The sequence below is a fragment of the Rhinolophus hipposideros genome (genome assembly GCF_964194185.1).
Source record: "Rhinolophus hipposideros genome assembly, chromosome: 4".
Classification (NCBI taxonomy): Eukaryota; Metazoa; Chordata; class Mammalia; order Chiroptera; family Rhinolophidae; genus Rhinolophus; species Rhinolophus hipposideros.
The window spans coordinates 40,060,661-40,085,387 of record NC_138050.1 but is presented as its reverse complement, the minus strand read 5'-3'; the positions used below and the strand labels follow the sequence as shown (position 1 = coordinate 40,085,387).

At 50.2% G+C, this 24,727-nt stretch overlaps 1 protein-coding gene across 4 annotated transcripts in view; it reads right to left on the bottom strand.

The window, feature by feature from the left end:
• Positions 1 to 24,727, bottom strand: part of RBPMS (RNA binding protein, mRNA processing factor) — a 157,108-nt gene that overhangs the window by 6,937 nt on the left and 125,444 nt on the right. Inside the window, exons 6-9 of one of the 4 annotated variants that reach the window (XM_081046785.1) lie at positions 23,056 to 23,186; positions 11,778 to 11,848; positions 9,855 to 9,924; positions 2,268 to 2,371 (exon numbers count right to left, since the gene is read on the bottom strand). In XM_081046785.1, coding sequence (XP_080902911.1) covers positions 2,357 to 2,371; positions 9,855 to 9,924; positions 11,778 to 11,848; positions 23,056 to 23,186 — 287 coding nt within the window. In that variant the 3' untranslated portion in view covers positions 2,268 to 2,356. Of the gene's footprint in view, positions 1 to 2,267; positions 2,372 to 9,854; positions 9,925 to 11,777; positions 11,849 to 20,085; positions 20,769 to 23,055; positions 23,187 to 24,727 lie in introns of those variants that run through there. The other 3 variants (XM_081046783.1, XM_081046782.1, XM_081046784.1) reach the window with 3 other exon arrangements.

The window sequence follows — 24,727 nt, the reverse complement described above, 5'->3', positions numbered from 1 at the left end:
ATGATAAAGTGTTGACTGTCTCGTATAATTTACACAACAACACAACACAACATCCAAAAGAACACTGGTAACACAGTACAAGGTAGAGTATCGCTTGTCTGCCCCTCGTGACTGTGGGGCAGACGGGAGCTGTGGCTGCTGCCCCCCAGCATCACAAGAGAACATTGTACCTCATCCCTAGTCTGGGAAAGACCAACATTTAAAATGTGAAGTAAGGTTTCTACTGAGTGCGTGTCACACCATTATCATCACGTCAAACCATCGTAAGTCAGGGACCATCCAGACTTGACCAAGAGTTTGTCTAACATTCATTTTTACTAAAAGATTAAGGAATATTCCCCTCCACCCAACTCGGACTTCACATGACAAAGGTTGTAAATCAGAGTGGTTTAGGTTGCATTTTATACCTGTCAGCTTGATTTTTAAAAAAACAAGTGTGGATACTAATTTGTAATAACAAGACTAGTTAATATTTTAAAAGGTTCACAGTCTGCAGCTAGAAGCCCCTCGGCGTTCACGCAGCCCTCCACAGTAATTAGTGTGGCTGCCCAAGCCAGTACCCTGCGTGGGCTCCAGCGCCCACCTTGGCCAGAGAGCCTCCGTCCTCACAGTCCAGGCCTATCTGTGCCCTCCCAGGCAGGCCACAAGCAGTGTCCTCTGACTGCAGACTTGGGGAGAGGAAAGCCTCCACCAAACTCATTCTTTAAGCCACGGATGGAACAGGAACTGGTGAGCCCCACCTTGAACACGGCTCATGCTGAAGGCAGCCTCCTCCCCATCGGGTGCATGCTGGCTGCCCACCCAGGACCACGCCGCAGTTCTCCTTCCCCACGTTTCTGCCCCTCGTCCCCAGGCCCTCCCGTTGTCTGTGTGAAGTCACCCAGGCACAGCTGCGGCTGCTTCCTGACTGGGCTCTTCTGCTCGTGCAGAAGTCCATTTACGGCAGCTAAAAAAATCATTATTCTAACCTGCTTACTAAGTGTTCAGAGCAATGAGAATATCATGGGCACTGTTATCAAAAAGGGAAAGGAAAACCTAATAAATTAGGCAGCTTTGGAATTAGTGGGATAAATAACTGCCCCATGTGATGTGGAAAAATGATGACCTGCTGCTAAGTTTGGTTATTGTGAGAAACGCGTCAGGGGGAGGAAGACCGTGAGTGCCGGTGCTGGCTTCCTGCCCAGGCAGGGGAGGCGGGCTGCGGGAGCCCGGCGCTTCTGCACAGGCCTGGGATGCTGCTATTCGGAACACGAAATGCTGTAAGCCCCAAGGTGTCGTCATGACTGCCTTGGCCAGAACCGCCTGGTTCTGTGCCCTTAGCGGGAACTTGCCCTTTTTCTGACTCTTCTTTAGAGGCCCCTCCTAGAAATGAAATTTACCACCTTATTTGGGCCAAGACATAACCGCTGTCAGCCTGCCCCTGGCATTCCTGCTGTTCTAGGCCAAGCTTTCCAGAGACCGGAAACCCCTGCGAGTGGGGCCTAGCAGGCAGCTCCCCTCTGGGAACGCTAAGCTACGTTGTTTTAAGACCACACCGATTGCTAGAAACAGATGGATTGAGAAGTGATAGCTGGTGTTGATTAAGAAGACGGACAAGTCACCGACATGTTCACCCACTAAAAAAACTCAGCAGCCTGGAGGAATTCAGCGAGAATCCTAAGTCAGTAACGCCCAAGGGCAATCATCCTATTTACCAAGAGGCTTATAAAAATGTCGCTGAGTCATGGAGAAAGGGCTGCATTATATTCAGTATACTAGGATTAGTAAGTCAGGAGAAAAAACTAAAATGGTTAATTTCCCAAAAAGGCTTCAGGGCATTAACAGCTTCATTTATCTGTAAGTTCCCTTAGATGCAATATCTCATCTGACGCTGCTGCTGGCGAGCAGGTGTTGTCGGCATCACTTAAGGGTCGGCCTGACGTAGGAAGGCTGTGGTGAGGACCAAGTACTGGGGTGATGCAGTTGGAGAGTTTGCCAAACTCACAGTTGCTTTCCTGGGACGGCCCTCCCTAAGCAGGCCATGGTTGGAGGAGATAATGAAGGGTCCACCCCTGACCCTGAGTTCTCCACACCCATACGTCCCAAGCTGAAGCGCCCATCGGGATCACTGGGAGAGGCAGGCTGCAGAAACCCAGCACCCCGAAAGCGTGTGCCTCTGGACAGGCAGCCTGCTGAGCCCCACCCCCCTGGAGCCTGCCTGACGGTCCCGACCCCCAGGACACGGTGCTGCTCCGGAGGCCTGCTCAGCCTCTGGCTTTGGCACTCACCAGCATGCTCCAGTTTTGTAGGACAGCTCGAAAACAGTAGCCACCAGTGAAGATTGCATTAATACCCACAAGACAGATTGCAGCCACCATCACACACCTGGAACCTGGGGTGGAGAAAGAGATCACCCATTAAACCCCTCTAACACTGTGCCGTTGTCTCCACCCCCGGACTGCCTGCTGTAGGAGTTCCCTGGGTTTTAAGACCAGCCTGTGTGGAAGGCAAAGAGTTGAGAGAGTCGAAGGCAAAGGGCCCAACAGCCTCCGCTGCTGAGTGAGGACCGCCAGCTTGGGATGGTGGAACCAGTGAGAGGAGACGCCCAGGCCATGGAGGAGAGCACCAGACGTGAGGCTCCCAGGGAGCCGTGAGGGGGCTGCGGGGGTGGCGTTCCAAGGTGTCAATCACCTAGGGGTAGAGGGGCAGCACCAGGAGGCCTCTTGTCCCGTGGGCTGAATCCCAGGACTGTCCAAAGCCCTGTTGAGGAAAGGTACAGGACCTGAGGCCCCCAAAGAGAGAAGAGCCCGAAATGGAACCAACTCCAGGGCCTGCCTAGACCCCAGTGACAGCTTTGGTCAGCCCAAGGCCACAAACCAATTCTCCAGGACAGCCCTGTCGTGTCACGGGCACCCCTGAGCTCAACTTTGCTCCAAGCACCTACTGGAAAACAAAAACCAAAAGGAAGTATTTGTGAATATAAACTGCTAATCCCTAGGGTCTGAGAATTTTGGAATAGGAAGGTTCAGAGACCCAGCAAGTAATAAAGTTTCAGTGTTCCTCCTGCAGGCATGGCTGCCTCTGAGCCAGCCAGTTTTCAAGGATTTCTGAGGGAGGAGGCACTGGCTGCCCGTGGCCCCATTCCTCACTAGTATTTCTCAAATTTTCAGCCCCGGTCAGCAAAGCTCTCCTTCCTGCAGACAGAGGCAGTTTCTGGCACGCAGGGCTTCATGGACAGGTGTGCACCAAGGGCTGTGGCAAACCAAGTTCCCTGTAAAAGTCACACTGATTTGGGGGCACAGGAAGCTGCCCCTCCAGGAGGCCCCATGGCCCCTGGGGATTCAACTGAAACCCCCCTCCAGGATTCTGGGTGAGGCTGAAGGAAAGGTGGCCTTCCTAGAACATCTCTCTTCTCAGAATTAAGAAAAAAACATGTTTCCCCCAGAATTTCACTATAAAAACATTAAAATATGAGTCAATGTGATTCTAGATTCCTAGTAAAAGGAGGGTTATTTCAGGATAGGAAAATATTCATCTTTGCAAACAAAACTTACAAATTTACCCAACTTCTCTCACTTGCCAGGAGCATTTGAGGGTGGGAGGGAGGGCACTCCTTTCGTCCCCCACACCCCAGCAAAGCAGCAGACCTGGGGGCCCTCCTGCGGCTGCCAGACCAAGGCTGCATTTGTGGCTGCCTGTCCTCTAAGAAAGGCTGAAGATCCATCTGGGTGTGACTCAGGACTGAATTCAGAGTCTGGGACCCTAGCTGTCCCCGGGTCCTGGAGTAGGGGGTTTTACACCAACCTGCTCTTTGCACAGTTATTACGTCAGCAACACCTGTCTGCACGGCACTCACCTGGTGGGCAGAGAGAATGCACAGGCCAGAGTCTCAAGACACCTGGGGAGACGACCCCCAAAGAACATAAAACAGCGGAGGAAAGTACAAATGTATTCATGTTTAGCTACTGTGTACACGCGGGCCTTCTGAACTCCCACTGTCGGTGTCTGAGGATGGAAGTGGAGGCTCCTTAGGTCGCCCTGACCTGCCACTGTTCTCCGCAGCTCCTGAGACTCAGTGTCCTGGTCTTACACATGGCTGCCCCCTTTGAACAACTTCCAGGACCAGTCAGGCAACCCTTTTGGTGCAGGTGCTCAGGGCTCTCAAAGATCCCCCAGCCAGACACTCAGAATGTAGACAATGGGCAATGGGGAGCGCGTAGCTTTTACTGCACTGGGCCATCCTAACAGTCTTGGTTTGAGATGAGCTCAGCCAGTGCTTGTGGTTAGCACACGTCTGTTGTGTTCTAATTTACAAAGCCTGGAGGACTCAGAAGTAGCTGGAAGGGGCACCCATCACAGTCCCTGGGGCAGGGGGCAGGTTTCCAGGCCTGTCGTACTCTGTGACGCACACGAGAAGCATGGCAGAGCCCAGGGCTCCTCACTGCGGAAGGAGAACCTCTCAGGGAGGGCGGGTGAGCACGCAGGCCCGGCTGCAGGGCTGCCCTGCTCCGAAGCCTCACCTAACTTAAGCCCGCTGCATTTCGAGCCCGGTTACTTTGATTTAGCCCAAGGGGGAGACCAGAAGAGGAGGATAAGTGAAGTGAAACTACTCTCTAACCTGAATAAAGTGAACCCCATACAAATCTGGGAAAGCTTTGGGTCTCCGAACAGTGAGTGTCAGGCTGACCCTGACTCCTCTGCTCGCCTGCCTACCCGTCACATTTCCCCTCTCACCTTGCTCGTCTGTCCCCTCAGCACTTCTCACTATCTGACCCACGGTGTCTATTTTATCTGTTCCCGTCTCCTCCCCGTCACAGAAAGTCAGCTCCATGAAGGCAAGGATTTTGTCTGCTGCTGTTTGCTGGAGTGTCCTTGGCACCCAGAGTACTACCTTACATACTGTAATGGTCACTGAATATTCACTGTGTGAATGACTGCAGTGTGATACGCAGACCTTGGTTAAAGAAGAAAGGGGAACGGCAGGCCAGTGCCAAGCACCAGCCTGGGTTCTGGGCGCCAGGGCACGCTGCTGCAGCACGAGAGCCTGGAGCGTGGGTCCCTTCCAGGGAGAAGGCAGGGGTGAGTGCAGGAGCCACAGCAGCTGTCGGGGCTGCCTGAAGACCCCGTACCTTTCCTGCCCTGCACCTGGGACTCGCTGGTGACAGCTCCATCGCAGCACCCTCAAGCTCAAAGCCAGAGACTAGGCCGTTCCTTCCAGAACTAAACATAAGGGAAAAGCCGCTTCAAATTCTGCCTTTGTCATCTCTCACCATATCTTCTCTAATCTGGTGAGGCTGTAACTATTAGGTTGGTGCAAAAGTAATTGCTATTTAAAAGGTTAAAAATAATTGCAAAAACCACGATTACTTTTGCACCAACCTAATATATGTGCTTATAATTTCTATGCTGTGGTCTTGTTCTGTGGCCAGGGAAATTTCGTGAGTTCTTAAAGAATTCCCTCCCACATCCAGCCCAACTCCTAACAACCCCCCACCCTGCCTTTTGGATTTAACTACATTTCAATACCCAACAAGGAAAGCTGTGTAACTCATTCCCTGTAAAAGAGCGACTAAAAACTTGCTCATGCTTTCCTGTTCTCAACACATCTGGGAAATTCATCATTTTCAATCATTATCATGTATTCCGGGGTTCTCTGCCACAAGGCTGGACCATTAGCAAAAACTCCAGTGACAGGCAGACATAGCCTGTAGACCGACTAAACACCATCCATCAAGGAAGATACTTAACAAATTAAAACACCAACACCCACCCCTCTGACAGTAGTACTTCTGCCACTCGTGCTGGTCAGCACACCCACACCCACACCCGGCACTGCAGCTTTCCTCACAGCAGGCTCAGCTCGGAGCTCCCTGAGCAGTCTCTCTCTCTCTCTTCTCGCTAAAAGGTGTGTCCAGGACTCTTGCCCACTAGAATTTAAGCTCCTTAGGGGCACAGGCCTGATTTTGCACATTTTTATATCTAGCACATAGCAGACACACATATTTATTGAAAGAACAAAGAGCTTATTTACTTTTCTAGCCTAGTCACTGCAAAGCGGGTAAATTAGAAATCCTTGAAGGACCTCTAGCAAGAGCAGGCCCTGGACTACTCAGGATTCGGAAGGAAGGCGTCCTGACGCTCCACACGCCCGAAGTGACAGCCAGTCCGCATGTAGGTCATTAGGTCTGACACCAGATGTCACTCCTGCTCTTGCCTCCCGTCCTGGTACCATCTTTCCCCACAGGGGAGGAAAGCCCCTGCTGGTGATGTGGGGCCAGCGGTGCCGTGGGCTGGCACCTACCCTTCCTTTGGCCATTCTGATTTCCTCAGCACCACTGTCTTCAATTCTAACTTACATTTCCCTAAGGTTACACAGCCTGGGTTATTAGCTGTCTTGGAAAGGACTTGATCCGAGAGCCTAGAAGGCTCCACTGATCTGCTCTAACTCCAGGTGCGATGGGAGACGAGAGGCCCAGCCCCACTGCAGTGGGAACGGGTGCAGTCATCCGCCCTCCTTCCTAACTGCCTCCTCTCCTCCACTCCCCAGGCCCCAAGGAGGACGTTAGCCCAGAACAAACAGCGCACCCACAGGAGCCGTTACGTCTTTATGCACATCTACAGCATTTCACGAGCTGTACTTCCAAAGCGGGCACTGGTGGCCCTCCTCTGATGGCCGCTGCCACCTCTAGGTTTCGGTGGCTGGGTCAGTGGGGAAGGACAATTTAGAAAAATAGGGAGCAGGATACAAGGACCTTTTTGGCTGGAGCGCACGCAGCTGCTTAATGATCATGTGTTCCCTCTGGTCAACAATACACACGTACACGCTAAAACAGTCTTTCCTCAAGCCCTATGCCACCACCACACTTTGCCAACAGAAACTGCCAGGTTTGAAGGTCTTCTCTCAATTTCCTAAACAAAGTACGTGACACTGCGGACCCAGCAGCCCCCACTGCCCTGGCCAGGCTCCAGGCCTCGCCTGCTCCCGTCACTGCTCACTCTCACGGGCAGGCGGTTGCTCCTCTGCTCACTCCTGACACCTAGGCAAGCTCAGGTTTGGTGCCACTGACCTCCCTTCAGTTTCATCACTTCCTCAAACACCAGCTTATGCTGAACGCCACATCTACGTTTCAACTCATGAACTCTTTCGTGAGCTTCAGAATTTCAAGTTCTCCCATTCTAGACCCCTCCAACTGAATAGTGACCAGCCTGTGAAAACAGAGAAACACACTGTCATGGAAGAGAGAGGCGCACGTGACGCTGCCTCCGGGAGCTGTAAACGTGACAGTGCCGGACCTGTGTCACACGGTAACAGGGAGGCTCCCTGTGGCAAAACGATGAAGACTTTTCTGAATAAAGAAACAAAGATTTGAGGATACATAACTTAAGTTTAACAAGTCATTACAGGTACGTAGATATGGGCATGGACTTAGGAAATCCTGGACTTGACAGAACTTTCTTTTCTTTTCTTTTTTTTTTTAAGCAGAAGTATTTTTATTGCAAAAGTGTAAGACAAAAATCACAAGAGGAAAGCTCTCGTCAGATCCACAGAGAGGGGGAATTCCAACGAAATGCCCCGACAGACCTTTCAATCTACCTCAAAACTTAAAAGTAGTACTTTCAGGGGGGAAAAGCATCCCCTAAACAGTGAACTTTTGATTTCACAAAATAGTAAAATATTTTTAAGAATGCTTTAGGTATCTACCATGGATGCTGACTTTATTTTTCTAAGGAATGACATTTAAAATACAATTGCCATTCACTAACACTACCATTTCATTTAAAAAGGGTACTTGAACACACACACACACACACACACACACACACACACACAAGAACATAATTTCAGACTAAGGAACAAATATACCAGTAGCTTTAAGGAAAGAATCTACTATGTGGTCCTGATTTTCTCCTCATCATCAATTAGTGAAAAGTGTAACAGATGACCACTGGTCCAAGGACCTATGTATATATATATGGGTGCCGCCACTGGTTTAGGTTTTGGATAAGAGGTTAGGGCAGTTTTCCAAAGTGTGCTCTATCTAAAACATTAGTTTTATAAGATTCAGTGAAAAAAAGTGTTCCCTGGTCTCAAATAAGTTTGAGAAATATTGCATCCTAGAGTTCCCTAATCTTAAAGATTGGTGATGCGCCTATTATAAAGGTTCTGAGAATCTTTTGGTAACGATCCCTGTTTAACTGACATTGGGAGCATTTCTGTACTCCGTCTGTGATCCCTGAGGACTAGTGCTTTGGCCACACTGAGAAGTACGTCAGATTAGGGAAGAGGCGTTCCAATTCTAACTGACCGAAGTTGGTGTCTTAAAAGCCCAGAAATGTTACCTCCCAACTTACTGATTTTTACCACGAGAGAAAGAATCCTGACTAGTCGGGGTATAGGTCTGCTGACTGACCCTCTGAAAAATCTGTGGCATCTCTGATGCTCTGATATGCATTGCTAGTCCCTTTCCTGTTTGGTGAGGCCCTTCCTTCAGAACAGAGAAGCTTCTTTCTAACCCAGGACCGGAGCTCTCTCGAAGTGCTCACCGCCCACGGTAGTTAGAACCCCAGCAAATGAAGTCTACACGCGCAGTGACCCAGGAACTTGAAGTGAAGGGGATGTGACCTACCAAGTGACGTTTCAGTCAACAGGGCAACGTGCCTGTGGAAAACAAACCCCAGGACTCTTTGAAAACCCAATTCAGCGGTCTTTTTCCTCCTCACTTGAAGCAGGCCAGCTCCCGCATCTATTTCTCCAATATTTTCCCAGTGAGTGGTCTGAAAGAGTTCTCCATTTAAGTTGAACCTAAGTCAAGCAGAGGCCAGTCTTTGCCCGCATAGAACCTCCTCAGAAGAGTCTCAGTGGCCTCAAGTGATCTAACAAAGACACATGGGACTCAGTATTAATGGTGGAAGAAGAAGAAGGTTAGTTTAATTTGGAAGTGTTTTTCTTTAGAATAGAAGCTCTCCAAGAAAAGGACCTTGACTCTAGTGTCAGCATTAGGTACATACAGGTACATAACTTTCCATGACCTCTCTAGCATTCCTGTTTTGGGAAGGAAAGATGTAAATCAAGAGAAGGTTGATTGGAGAACCCCACTACTTAAGAGACTTTAGGGCAGACTTCCCAAATTCACACACCAAAGTAGAGTTCAAAGGAACAGTGCTTTGTGTTTAACAAAAGTGCAGTCAAGATATTAAATTAAAGAAGGCATTTGGAATTTTATAGAAATGCTACATTGAAAGGAAAAATATTTATTTGATTTGGTAGTTCTTTGAAGGTTAGGCCAAAGATAAAATGGCACCAAGATGCCAATTTAGGATATTGTTTCCTTCAAGATAAGAAACTTGAAGGAAGCCTATTGGGAACAGCACACTATCTGCCTTCAGTACAAACAGTAGGTAGTATAGAAAGATTCGAACTTATCTGTGAAGGAGACTGTTTGTTCCATGAGGTGACCGCTGCTGCCCCATAAGCTAGAGACGCACACAAGCTAGTCTGGGCCAGACACTTCAGCTAGCGGGAACAGACACTGCTTCCCGTAAATCCCCTCCAGGACTGTCTGATCGACCCTCCCTTATCCCCTCAGAGTGCTGCTTCCTGGACCAGGCCCCCGGTAAGCATGTAAGGCATTCCCCCCCATCTGGACGGGTCACACACCAGTTCCCCATCCACCCTGCCTGTTCTGTGTAACTGCGGCACCCGCCATGCAGCGCAGAGGACATCCTAGTATCCTGCCACGGCCCACGATGTGCCTTGTTTGGAAGTTCCCTTAATAAACTTGATGTAATGCTGGATTTGTCAGCCCCTTTCTTGGGTCTCTTTACGAAGATTATCCAAAGTTGCGATGTGCGACCTGCATGCAGGAAGTACTTACACAGTATTCAGCAGAACTGACGGGACTTCCAGCCCTGAGAAGTAGCCTCGGAAGGAGGGAGCCAGCGCATCTGGAAAAACACGTGGGGAGAGGGCTGTGAACCGGGGCTCCCGTCTGACCTTCTCATTCCCCACAGAGCGTCCTGGGCTGCCATCCCCTTTTCTCTTCCAAGAAGGTGCCCACACACACTTGCCTTTGGGCAGTTCTCCCCCCAGGGGCTGGGAAGTGGAGCAGCAGTCCAAGATCTTCCATAGCCCTTTGTGAGTACAGGGGCCAACTTCTCAGGAAAGCACCCGCCTCCAGGAGCCCCGAGCGTCCTCCTTTTCAGAACTAAAATCTAGCCCAGGGAGTCCCGCTTTCCATCCTCACTCGGGAGCGCCTAGGCTGGGACAGGCTGCCTAATGGATTTCTAAGTAGCATGTGGAAACATGGATCTGCTGATAAGGAAGGGACAGTGCGTGACACCATGCCAGTGGTCTGGCCAGGACTTGAGATTCTGTGCCTGTTATCTTAGAAAAGGGGTTCTGGCTCCTTGGCACTGGGGTGTCTGGTACCCTGTGCCCCCTGCTCACTGCGGAGAGGGACCTGCAGCCTCATCTCTTCCATTAGGTTTCCAAAGTGGAAGGCCAGCCCCAAACGCAAATGGACTGAGTGATGCTTTGTCCACTTGGCATTGTTCCCAGTCCTGTACTGAGGAAAATATGAAAAAACAAACAACAGGCCAAGTACACTTTGGCTTTAAAAGTGTCCCTCTGTTGGCAATGTCCATTTTTCTCCTAAGCCTTTGGACAGAGGCAAGAGATGCCCGTTTACCACGGCACCTCTGCTTACACTGGGGAGGAACAGCCTTCCCATCACCCCGACTCGGGGAGAGCAAACTACAACAAAGGGGGGACACTGCACAGAAGAGGGCTGGGTGCCCCTCCAGTGCGGCAGGAGAACTGCTCTCTCACCTGGGGCTTGGCCAAACTGTGTCACCTGGAAACGTTTTTAGGGCAGAATGTGATGCTAGGAGGAATTTTACCCTGACCGATCTACTACACTGGTTTAATAAACTATATTTTGCAGCAGAAACTCTGCTTCATATGGTATCCTATTCATGTCTCCAAAGCAGGAGGGCTAAGACCTGCGAGGCACCTCTGCAGAACCCAGGGGCTCTGCAGGACTGAGAAGACCTCATCTTACCTGGTTTTACAGGTGGGGAATTGGCTAAGGCCTGGGTGTTCTGAACGACATCCCTCACGGCACAGGCCCAGGGGGCTCAGGCTCACTAGTTCTCCGGACTTGATTCTAAAGCTGGCTGTCTAGGCCTTTGGCTCTGGTCCCCAAAAAGAAGTCCTTGGAGTTTCCTGCCGCCCCACGGGCCTTGCCCAGAGTGCTTATCTCCTCTCTGGCTGTCAGTGCAGGGTGAGAGGCTGCACCGGGGGACTCTCTCCCAACCTAGGGTAGAGGCTGCTTGTTTCACTCGGGAAATCGGGGCCTAAGAGGACCACGGATGCACTGGGAGCTCCTGCCTACACCAGGACTCCGTCTCAGGGAAGAGACCCCTCCAAGGGACCACACCAGATGTACCAGGAACCAGATTACCAGCTTGAGAGGGGCCCCCACATAGTGGGGGGCAAAGCTGTGTTCCTTGGATACCACCAGCAGGCACTGAAGCGCATGTAAGTCAGGACCACAGTCATTTTCAACACACAGCAATTAAGGGGGCGAGGGACCAGAAACTCTCCACACGCTGGCAGGCTACAAAACATGTCACTTTGGGAACTTAGGGGTGTATGTCGGACAAAGGAGAGAAAGAGGGGAAATGTGGAAGGCAGGAGGACCAAAAGGGAGAGGGAGGATGGAGTACAGGGGAAGGGGGAGAGGGCAGAAGGGAGGAGAAGACAGAGAAAGAGACACAAAGACAAAACTCATACCTACCCATGGCTTATGGCTTTGTGCATCTGAATCCACTTGCTCACTAAGCAAAGGGCAGAGCTGGAGCTGCCTTCCTGAGACGGGTGGTAAAGGGTAGGACGGGGGCACAGCCCTGTGGCAGGTGGGGGCTGGGAACCTAAACACACAGTGGATGGAAGGGCGATGGGGCTGTGTGCACCGGGGTCGGGGAGCGCGGTGGTGGCGACGGGTGCTGCCTGCTGTGGGGCGGGGGCGCTGGGCCCCACGAGGCCAAGACGTGATGGTGTTTTGGAGGAGACACAGGAACAGGGAGGGCTGACACGGGAGCCGCGGGTGGGTGGCATGACTTGGTTCAGTGCAGGTGACTGCGGGAAGGAAGCCACTCAGGTCCCCTGTGCCCACGCCAGCTCTCAGACAACCTCTCTCGCACTCGGGCCTCTTCCACCCACACAGCCCTCGCATTCTCTCAGTCACGCGCGTGCCCGCGGGGTGTGGGACCCGGGCGCTACGGTCAGCCCGGTCTACACCCGAGCGCTCTGCCTCCCAGCGGTGGGGGCCGCGTCAGCTGTGCTCAGCGGGGCTGGACTGAAGGCGGCCCCCTGGCTGAGGCTCAGGGAGGACGTGGTGGTGGTGGAGGAAAGACAGGCCCGAGATGCAGCACTCCTGTGACACTACTGCGCTTGCCCACAGGGTGGGCTCTTCTCATCGCCTTCCAGACACCCAGGGCGGCCTCCTCTTCCAGCTCCGGGAAGCGCGGCTGCGCCCACCTTCCAGCAGAGGGCAGTGTTCCCCCAGGGCCGAGCCAGAGCTCCCCAATGTTCCACACACACCGGGCGGAGCAGAGGGCTTATGCTGCAAAACCGGGGTTCACGCAGCGGGCCTAGGGGAGCCAGCTGTTTTGTGCTCATCACTGCTGTCCTCAGGGAAGAAACACAGGCCTCACCCTCACTCCCACCCTACACCCACTCCGGCTGCTCATTCTGCTGTGGTTTTGGCTCCAGGTCACTCATGGCCACTCCTGCCCGTTGTTTGGGAGCTGCTTTAGGTGTATCATAAACACCAGGGCACCCACACTTCCCTGACTCCTATTCCTCAGACAGTTCAGCAGGGATTAAGTCTCCGTGGTTGACCTTCCGTGTAAGGCAATGATCCCCGTGCAGAAAGATGCACATGTGCGCCCACACACATACTCACACTGCACACTCAGTCCTGCGTGCAATTCCAGGGGCTTCCGAAGTCCCTGTGAGAACCTCTAACAGAGAATCTATAACCCAGACTAACAGATTATTTCCTGTGCCAGACACTGCTAAGCACGTCACACATATAACGTGTGTGACATATAACCGAATAAGCAACACAGGAGACCCTGGGACACTTCTCCACTAGAACCTAATAACAGCACCAGTTATTACTATTGCCGTTCCCTGTCCAGGGGCCACACTGCATGGGATTCTCCTATTACACCTTTCCAGAAATGCTCTTCTAAAATGCAGTGCCCCTGCAAGGGTACACTGAAATCTCTAACACCTTAGCCTGGTACCAGCTCCTGTGACTGGTGACAGGTTAGGTAGGAGTAGGAGAGCACCTAGAAAGAGAAATAACTCAGAGCAAAAATAAAGTGGAATGCTAGACAACGTAGTAAGTATCCATAAAAATAATTCCCATCCTCTTCCATTTATAGATGAGCAAACCAAGGCCCAGATTAAGATACATACCGACTTCACATTCCCAACAAGGGTGCCAAGAACAGGAAGGCCAACTGGTCTCCAGGTTGGAACCCCGGCCTGCCCCACCGGCCCACCCCACCGGCCCTGCCACAGGGGTTGGCGAGGAACAATGTGAAGCAGAGAGGAATTCTCTGCACCGCCCCCTTCTGAGTGACAGACCCCCATCGCCAATCACACTTGCCTTTAGAACACTCACAAGAAGGGCTTACCAGGTGCCTGGCTCATTTATGGTAGCCATTATTAACAATGACCCTTTGGTGTAGCCATTTTTTTTCTCTGTGGAATAAAGGATAAATCTAGACCAGTGGTTCTCAGAGTGTGGTACCTAGGCCATTAGCGTCACATGGGAAGGTGTCAGCAATGCAGACACTCTAGGGTTGGGGCCTAAGCACCTGCATTTAACAAGGCCCCCAGGTGACAACAATGCATGTGCTCAAGTTTGAAAAAACACTGCTCTTAAATAAGGTCTCCAAGTGTGTCCAGAAGGCAGGTCTGGAGATGCTCTGTAGTCAAATAGGTTTGGGAGAAAGTCTCCCTTAGGCAGATCTAGACACCTTAGCACATTAAAGGCTGAGAAGCTCCACGGTCAAGGAACCTGTTTGACTTGATTGATCCCTGAGTTCCCCACGTTTATCTGACTACGGAATCTCTTCCCTATGTAACAGCTATTAATAGTTGTGGGTATTGAGAAATGTTGGTCTGGAAGGTCCCTCCCAGTGGTGACATTTGGTGGATCTAAAAGGCGGAGGTGTGCCAATACGGCACCCAAGTTTCTGGTTCGTAGCAAAACTAATTAGAGCTGGCAGATCACCAGACAGCTGGTGCCCTGGACGTCTAATCTACAACTGTGCTTCCCCGAAATAAGACTGGGTCTTAAGTTTTGCTCAAAAAGACGCATTAGGGCTTATGTTCAGGGGATGTCCTCCTGAAAAATTGGCTTGGGCTTATTTTCCGGTTAGGTCTTCGGGGAAACACGGAAGAAGCAGTAAAGATTTTCTTCCCTTTCCTTATGCAGCTGCTATACCTGAATGTAGATTTCCCCAGCACCATATTCAAAACGAAGCTCTCTCTCTCCTTTTTAAGGCATGGATATTCTTGGGCAGGTTTCTACCATATCCCTAAGATGGAGCCCTGAACACCCTGCTCAGGCTTTCCCAACATTGAGCCAAGTGCAGCCGGCCACTCACACATTCTTTAATTATAATCAACTCTGGCTCACTCTCTCCAGGCCTAAGGACATGCTCTTGAGCGGCATCACCAAATAAAGCCTGTCCAGTCCTACAGCAAACTGCGGAAAGCTGTCAGGCTGAGGGAGAGGTGGCCAAGCCAGCATGCTCTGATCCAGGAAACTCCGAACTCACCAAATAAACTAGAATGATGATTTGCAAAACAAAAAAGATGATCTTCTTTGTGAGGCTAATTACAGGATTATTTTAAATACAACCCTCCCCATTTCTAAGAAAGCATGCACCCAAACTGGAAGAACACTCTGCTTCAAGAAATAAGGCCCACCGTAAGCAAACATTCACCAACCTCCCCTCCCCCAAAACTACCAGCCCATACTCTTTTGACACGGAGGGCATGAAATGCAAGCAGCATTTTTTTACTACTTGTCTGGAACCTAACATTCCTTATTTAGGGCAATTAAATAAGTTGCCATTATCTAGGCAAATTGTCAAGACATGTGAATTGGTTCAGAGGTTAAGTCTGCCAGCCGACCCAGCCTAACAGCCGGGAAGGAGGAGAACAACAGTCCTGGCCAGAGAAGGTCACGCTCCAGGCCAGCCCTGTGCTTCTGCGAGATCTCCCAATCTGGATGGTGGGATACTGCTGAGGTCTGCAGGATCTAGGCCCCAAAAGCAAGGTCTTAGGCCTGTGAACATCTCCTGCAAAGAACTGTCAAGGCCGGGCTTAATTAAACATCAGCCTTCAGGGATAATTTTCTCTCCTGGGTTTTAAGACACTTTTCCTGCCTGTCCAAGCACAAGCTAGGCTCTTATTTCCAAACAGCCATGTGAAATGTGCTCAGACGTCCCAGAAGTTCAAGACGCCACCTGGGTCAAGGGCACCCAAGCGAGTAACACCCTGTGTCAGATTAAGTCCACAGTGGTTGCTTGTCATCCATATTTAATTTTGTCAGTCTGTTAATTTTTAACTATGTTTGCTATCAAGGGCCATTAGAAGTCCCCAGGAGCTGAGCTTGGTGAAGCGAGAAGTACTTCACAGCAGAGTGGATGAAGCTTGAAGTTGGGGTGCCCCACTTTCCCATCGTGTCACTGAGTCTGGCCTTCCCCACCAGCAGCACAAATCCTGAATAAAACATGATCCCATTTGGAGTGGATTTTCCTTTTTCCCATGTCACAGTTGGTTTTCTTCAAGAAGTTCACTTCCTTTTTATGAGGGCTATGTTTTATCATTCCAAAGTTTCTTTGTAGCCTTGATTTTGTTTCCGAAGCAGTTGGAATTGGCATGCTTTCAGATGGTGTGTGGGTGCCTATTCCTACAAAAGGAAGCCTAAAACCCTGGGTGGACGGCCACCTGAGCCAGCCAGAGCCGCACCTCAGCACACACCACAGCCACAGGCCCCCTTTCTCACCCCATCTCCAGCTGCTTCTCTCCTTTGCCAAAGATCAGACCTGGGCCCTTGGTTTTCTCTTGGTGGGGTGCTGGTCTTGCGTTCCTGCACCCTACTTCTTAAGCTACAGAAGGAAGGCCCTGGAACCTCTGGGCCATGCCAGCTCAAGTTTTGACCCAAAAAAAGGAAATGGAAGAGCCATTTTAATAATTACTACTTGATGCCAAGCATTTTACTCTTTCACTCAAAATAATACCATGAAACAGGTGTTCATTCTTCCTTCTTACAGATGAGGAAAGTGAAGCGTGGTGAGGTGAAAAAAAAACTTGCCTACAACCCCAGTCAGCAGAGTGGGTGGAAATTGTCATTAAAATCGGGTCTGTTTGAATGTAAAACACTGAGTTGTTATCACACGCAGCCACCCTGCATGATGGTGGGACCTCACGTTTGCTAATCCTCCCAAGGCAGACCGCGAGGCGTGCTCACCCACAGCGCTTCCAGGGGACACCGAGACCCGGGGATGGGCTCTTCCTGAGGGCAGTGGGAAACAGACAGGATCTAGGAAGTTCAACCTTACGGAGGACAAAATGGAACATGCTTAGGAAACCCAGAACTGTACCAAATGGCGGTCATCTTGCTGCCCCTGCCACCAGGAGGAGCCCCCTCTCAGCTGTTTTCTCACTCAGCAATGGTAGTTCCAGGGAAGTCTCACTGGGATCCGCGACCAGGGACAGGGCCTAGCATTAGGGGACTGACTCTGGTTTCTCGACAGCTGCTGCCCAAAGCTGCCCAGTGTGGAGAAGTTGGGGCTTCGGTAGCATGGGCTCTGGCGAAAGGAACTGCTAGCCCAGCACTGTTGGGGGAAGGGGTCTGAACCACTTCCAAGAGGCCAGCGAGGCCAGGGCAAACATTTCTGTCTCTCACTCACTAAGGGGCTCCTTAGTTCTCCAAAAACCAAAGAGCAGAGGAGGGGGAGGATGGAAGGATGGCCAGGGCATTTGCTTGGCCATGACTGGGCCCCTCTGGGGTTCGCACACGGGGCTGTGAAGAGAATTATCTCCTAAGGCACAAGATGTGAGTCCACCACGTGGAAGCGAATCTAGGCAGAAGCCTAGAGGAAGGACTGCGGGAAGAGCAAGCCAGGAAGCGCAGGGAGGAATGGGCCGGTGACCTGTGCGGCTTTTTCTTCTCTAGCTTCGCTGATAGGAAAGCAAGATAAGGCAGCAGCTGGAAAGTTCAAGGACGAAGGGTGTGAGTAAAGCAAAACACACCAACCATTTGGTCTCTCTGGAAAGTCAGCTGTTTCCCACTCTTGATCTATTTCCTGTCAGGGCGAAGTTTCCTTCTGGCAGGCGTGTCCGGGCCTGACTGGGGAGACTTCCATCCGCGGCAGAGACCGTACTGCTGGATGGAGGGCAGCCGCTGTCACTCGGGATCAGCTGCTCTGCCACTGATGCCCCACTCATCTTGCTCCCCTGTCCCGCAGTCAGTCTCTCCAGCCTCGGGCGTTCCGTTTGCTTGCAGCCATGGGGACTCTGCAGCCCTACTAGTGTTGTCAAGACGTACAGGATGTCTTTAGTGTTTGAACTATCACAGCCCCGTGGGTGGCTAGCCCTAGGCTTTCTTCTCTTTGTTGAAAATTCATATGCTCCTTAAAAGTCTAACATTTACTAAGCCCTTACTGTGTGCCAGGCGCTCTTTTAAGCATTTTACGTGGGGGAGTTATTAGCCCCCACATTGCTGAAGCCCAGAGAGGTTAAGGAACTTGTTTAGTCAAGGTCACACAGCTTATAAATGGCAGAGCCTGTGTCTGACCAGGCAGCTCCCTAGCCTGCACTTTCCACCCTATGTTATCGCCACTGCTAAGGGGCTCAGTCCCAGCACAAGCCAGGCCCCACGGAGCCGGCAGGGCAACAGCCCAGAGGAGGGGATTCAGCCACATGCTGCTCACAGGAGGCTGGTGCTCTGAGAGCAGGGCCTGGCTCCCTGGGGGGATTGAGCCAGATGCTCCTGATGACCACAATGCTGAACAAAATAAGAAACGAGAGCAGGCTGGCACATTCCGGAGCATCACAGGGTGGACTCCCCTCCCAGCCTGACCCTCCAGGGGCTGCAGGTTTAGAAGGAACGGTAAATGTCAGAGGACTAATAGTTTCATTTGTATCTGAAAACAGCGGAAAGCCTTGGGCTAAACAGCCCGGAAGGCAACTCTGCCGTCCTCCAGAGGTTGGTCTCCCACAGCCACAAGCCCCGGGCTGCAGAAGGACAATACACGCTGGGGAAGGCCAGGCCTCCAGGAGGAGGACGGAAGGTTAAGGGCTGATGTCGTCTGTGTGCCTCGACCTTTGGACGGTGGCTGGCTGGTGTGGTGGCTGGCTGGTGTGGAGCGGAAGCTGCCTCTCAGGGGTCCCCTACAGGACCAGCCACCATTACCGCACTGGCACTGCCTTGTACAGGAGAGTCCTTCCTGTGTGAGCCCCCGTATGTGCGTGGGTAGGCTGCATTGCTGCCATGTCGCGGGGGGCTACGTGCTCACCTGAGTCCGCTTACACCTGGCCTGCTCACTGCCTCCCTCAAGACACTCCTTCCTCATAGTTGCCATAGTTAAATTACATCCCATGCCAAACCAGACATACTTGTGTCTTCTTTAGCTCAGTATTCTCCATAGGGCACAGTTAGTGACAGAGGAGATGCTTAATGAATTAAAAAAAAAAAAAGTTTAAAATGCAATTCTCAGAAGTTGCATGGTGCTACGGAGTGAATGCTGGATATGGCGGTGGCGGGGGGAGGGAGGCAGCTCTGCAGTGAGGCCACCCACACACCATTCCTAGGTCCATCTCTCCCCCGTGATATTTCTTCCCTGTTTGCTATGTCTCTTTTCCCATGGTCCACTTTTGTATTTATTTTGGATTTAACCTTTACAGTTTTTCCAGTGTGTCATAAGGGACCTCCCAAGGGGCATGGCTTGCCCCTGGGAAGTCTGTGTATGGTTTGAAAACCTTGTTTATGTGCAGGTGAAGTACTGCAGTGCAGATCTGCTGTCACTCAGGGCAGATGAGGCCTCTGAAGAACAAACAGGTCACCAGGACTTGCTCTCTGTCCTACTTACCTGCAACATTTTCTGGCCCAACAATGTGACCCTGGTCGAGGGTAAATGGTATTCTGTTTCTAGAATGTAGTGAGGACAATGCGCTTTGTTGACTTTCTCTCTGTTCCATCAGCAGCAAGACTAAAAAGTAAACACGAACCCAGACTTAAAAAGCTGAGATGTGTGAATATGAAGTGACAGGCACAGCTGGATGTTCTCTTCAGAATATAACTTTCCTAAAAGCCATGGATGAAACTTTCCTGTTCACAGTGACTTTCATAATATAGCTAATAAATTTCAAATACCAATGACCTTGAAAGCAAACAGGATGATCACGTCTAAAAATAATTAATGCTCTTCTTAGAAGTCAAATGTTTGCTGCACCAAGTAGTTTTTTTCATCTCTATAAAAACAAGGCAACACCGAGGCTTACAGTCCTACCACTGTATCCAATAATTCTTAAACACTGGGATTTGATGTCAAATAAACATCTTCAATTTAGAGCTGGAGGCACCAGACCACAGACTGAAGGCAGGGCACAACCAGATATGTGAGGCAACTCCTTTTCAATGACAGTTTCTGTCTCCTGGGTCTTCCTTCTTCTGGATCAGGGTGGACAGCTGGAAAACACATTGTTTGCTTCAAAGAGGCTTCCACTAGCTAGACACACCATCCTGCTGAAACGAGATCTCCTGGTAGATGTGACCCATAGATGTTCGACTGAGAATCTTCGCTACACAGCTCTTCATGGTCCAGGAGCCCAACAGGATACAAGCGGCAGCAGTGAGCGAGGCCTCGGCTCCGGCTACGTCTCCCAGGAATGCTCCAAGTCCTCCCACAGAACATAGTTTGGGCCCAGTTCTCCCCCAAATCTCAGCCACAGATAATATCTTAGCTCCAAAATCACATCATCATGAAAACAAAACGCTGCAGTCTACTTGAGACCATTTTGCTCTGATTAAAATTTTTATTGAATTCTCTCAAAATGTTACCAAGAAATAGTTTTTGCAAAAGGGGGAAAAATAGCTAACAAGCAAATTCAACCTGGGAGCTCCCTCTGCTGGTCTGCAGTAGGTTGATACGTTACAAACACATTCCCAGAGACAAATCTAATTTGCTGGAGAAGTGGACAAAAGACAGGTGTGTTGGGCTTTGCCTCAGGAGAGAAACACTAGAAGAAAAAAAAAATCCATGTCTCAAAACAGAGCACAACATTGCTGAGAAAAGCAAAATAATTTAAAAACTTCTCCAAGACATATAATAAGATTTCCAAAACAAAAACGGCATTATCAACTAAGGGGCTGCTCCGTCTGGGCTTCCCCACTGTTCTCCCTCCAGTTAATAACAATGCTCTTATGCCTTTCGGTGAAGGTTAAGTTCTGATTCCCTTGTCTTTGCCTCCAAGTCTCTTCTTACAGGCTTCTCATCTACTTAGAGAAGAAAGATCCAAGAAGTCATTGGAGTGAGGCCTTTTCAAAATTCCATCAAAGAATAAGTCTTTGGTGAGCCAGCACTGAGGCGCGGAAAGAGCAAGGCCTGCGAGTCACGTGACCTGGCTCTAGTCATGGCAGAGCCACTGGCGACTTTGAGTAACTCTCTCCATCTTCTCCGGTCTGTTGCCTCATCTGTAAAATGGGTCAGACCAGTTGATCTGTAAAGCCTCTGCCAGTTCATTCTATGATTCTCAGAGTGGACAAAGAAATTTAAGTAACGATATTTGTTCAGAGTCTTTAGGATACAGAACCCAAGCTTGCTCTGGGAATGACTCGAAACAAGAAGTGGGGTTGAGCACAAAGACCTCACTGATATCAGGTGAGAGTTCCACCCACTCTAGGAGAGATGCAGCAGAGCCGAGTGGATTCCAGGCTGGGCAAGTCTCCAGACTGAGGAAGTACTCACAAGGGAGGGTAACCCCTGGGGCAATACATCCCATTAAGTCAAATGGTTGAGTCTACCTAAGCTGGGCACTGTCTCTCCCCTCCTTTCTCACAATGGCATGGGCTTTCTAATCTCTTAAGAGTCTTTAGTTCCTTTTCCCACCATATCCCCAGATACTATATTTTTACTTCATCTGTTATATGAATGAAGCAAGGGCAAATTACCCAGATGTCATGGCCAAAAGCCACCGTACCTTTCTGGCCATTGTCAATTCTTGCTTTTCCAGGGTTAACGAATGGTGAAAGGCTTTGTTGCTAATTAACCAAAGCCATGGATCTTAAAAAGACTATGTGAACTTGGTACAGTTTCATGGTATTTATTAACATCTGCCTCAACTGTCAATTGATCAGTATCCAGGCGACCTAGCAAGAGGAGGAAGAGGAGGAGAGGAGACACAGCCACAGATGGGGGCGAGGGGTACAGAGGGGAGTCCTTGAGTTGCCCCACATCACCTACCAGGTGATCCCCGAGGCCTACTACAAGCAGGCTGGTGACTGAGCAGATATCCACAGGTTTACGTTTTATCCCTTCTTCCTCCACCTGCCATTATGAGGGTGACCAAGCACTGACGTGGACAAAAGGTGGAAAGAGCAGCAGGGGAAGGAGAAGCAAAAAGCTCAGCTAACCTAGAAATGAGTAGTCAGCCTCAGAATAATCCTGTCACTTGAAGTTATTTTCTGTCCCAAGTACTCCAGCACCACCATCTACATTTCTCTTCACTACTTTACTCCTCCTCCCAACACAGAGGGTAATCGGGGCCCAGGCACCGAGGCTGTCTCTGTAGTTTGCCTGCACAGTGCCCAGGGAGCGGGGCCACCCCTGCACGTAAGGAGCTCTGACAGCTCAGCTGAGAGAATGGAAGGCTGTTCAGCCAACACCACTCCTGGCCCCGTGGCCTGGGAGGCCCTCACGGGGGCTGTTTATGGGTGTTTGTACAACACGGTGAGCTCTGTACAACAGAAAAGAGTTTTAAGTCAGAAAGAAGAGTTTTCTGGGAAGCTGTTTATTTCATCCAGCCTTATAAATAAACACTAAGCAAAACAAATAAACAAAAACTCTACCTGTGTAGGCCAATAATTTTTAAAAACCAGGCTTTCTTGCTTTTGGAGGAGTTACACATGCAGTAAGTAAGACACATGAAATCTACATTCTATCTTATTTCCTATTGGTAATCACTCTGAATCCTAACATTGATTACCACAGTGTGCACTACAAGCAAAGCCAAGAGAAACATTTTTTCCAAGGGAAGAGACAGCGTGGGTATATAGACAGTAATCTTTGTGAAGAAATAGGGAGTTTGTTTATAAAACTCAGGCTATTCTTAACTAAAAAAAAAAAAAAAAAAAAAAACGCTGGTCAGAACAAAGGCCTCTACCATGACCTACAGTTACATTCTAGACACTATATCGTACCTCCTTTTCTCCAGGGTTTCCTGAAATGGGAGAAAAGGAACCCTTCATCTTTTCTGTAACATATGTAAGGTAGCACAGTCTTCCTCGTGGAAGCTCCCAACTTTCCTCTTCGTTCACTAGAGCTCATAGAACACGAGAGCAAAAATCTCCCAATACGCAGAAGCACACACAAACACAACACCTGCAACAAGTGCACGCCTCCCCCTGCAGCCCTTCCACGCAACGAGGCATACACACATCTACACTGTGACACCCTCTAGCTGGCTGGGAGCTGGGGAGGAAACCCGGGCCCAGTCTCTGGTGTGTGATATGAGGGTGAGCTCATTAAGGAAGAGAGAGGTGTCGTTCGGGGCAAACATCAGGCAGTGGGTGGTATCATTGCTGTCAGATGGTCCTCCTAAGTCCTGGAGGAGTGTCAGCTTGATTTAGAAGGGATCATTAATCTCCTGAAGGTGGATCTGTTAGCTGGATAGATGTTAGTTGTATGGTGTGCTCTGGGGAACCAGGTTTGAAAGGACTGGTGGTGGAGTGAGTGAAGTCGTGGCCGATGGGTATAAATTACCTGGGCATGCAGTGAAGCGGGATAGGTGAAAGCAGGAGGAGGTAGAGCAGGCGCTAACTCCGCTGGGTACAGAGGGTACGGGGCCCACACTTCAGGGCTACTGGGGTAAAGTGCAGGCACTGTGAGCTCATCTGCAAGAAAAGAATAAGGGGAGAGTTAGTGGTTACCACACAGCTGGTTTCAAATCAGAAACAAAACACCCAATACCCACAAGCCCCAATCAGTGTCAGAAGTCAAATTACTCTCATTCTTTTAATAACCTGCTGGCTTTGGTCCCCCAAACTCTAAGCAAGGGAATGGGAAATACAACATGACAAACAGCAACAGGCATCTGGTGCCTGCCTGGCCTGCTGAGACCTCAGGCCCTGGCTCTGCCTTGGACACTCTGATGTCTTTCCAGCTGTAGCTGGGGGAACCCGGGAGCAGTGGGGATTTCCTGCATAAAACAGCAAATGTGGTCCTCGAAGGGAAAGAGGAAGAACAAGAACCAGTAGGAGACAGCTCGTGAAAACCCACTGCAGAGTCTCTGGGAGAACAATGGCTTCCTGGCAGGACCCCAAAAGACAAGAAGAACTCTAGGACTTTTCTGTTTATCATTGTAATTAGCAGATAAATAAATCATGACCATCAAGCATTTTACATTTAGCCCTCAGAAGCACAGGGCCAGACATTGTTCCTATAGGGCATTTAAGATGTGAAAAATTCAGAGAATGGAGGTGAAGAGCCTTGAGTAGCCTGATGAAAGTTAAGCTCCACAAAGATGCAAATGAGCATGTTGACAGGTGCCATTTACACTAACTATATTTTTTTCCTCAGGAAAAGTGAGTCAGGTTGCCAGCTGACTAGTCTAAATGTTCCTTGTACATCTCTGATTCCATTCAGGTCAAGCCACTGTTTGCCAGATTGAAAGGCAAGTGTCTGGGCCTCAGAATGTATCAGGAAGCAACCTGTTAACACAACAGCAAATGCAAGAGTGAGCATCTCAGCAAAGGCAAAAATAACATCCGTCAATAATTACAAATTTCGACCCTGTGAAGCAGCAATCTCAATATGCGTTTTTATCACCTGTCAAAATCTGAAATCAAGTGGATCAAGGATGCCATCCAGGACTGCTGAGGGAGTCAGGAAACAGTGACTCGATAAAGCCATTAGTGACTCCGCCACTCAGGACTTCCCAGAAGTCCACAGTGTGTGTGATCCAAGGAGAACAGTCATGTAACTCCTCCCCACCATCTAAGAAGCCACCCCGACCCGCTCATTCCAGGTCTCCCTCATCCTCAACTCGGGCTCTAGGCAGGGTTTTCAGTATGGGAAGCGGCTGAAAACAGAAACCTGCTTTGCTGAGCAATGCAGTGATTGCTCTGTGGAGCAGCCAGAAAGCAGCGGAGCCTGTGGGTACGTGTGGAGCAGGTGGGCAGGGCTGCGGGAGGCTTTCCTTCGCCAGCCCGCATGGCAGGAGCTTGGTGATAGGAGTTGAGAGCTGACTGACGACTTCCATTCAGGGGCAGCTCAGGGTTCCCAACGATGGGGTGTGAGGTACTGTGGCTGGTCGGCCGGCCGGCCTCCCCGTCACGCTCTCCCCGGTGCCTTCTCTCAACAAGGCAGTAAAAATGGCCTCTCAGGAGGTGGATTGGGAATACAGACTGCCTGTATAACAAGTCTAGAGAACCTA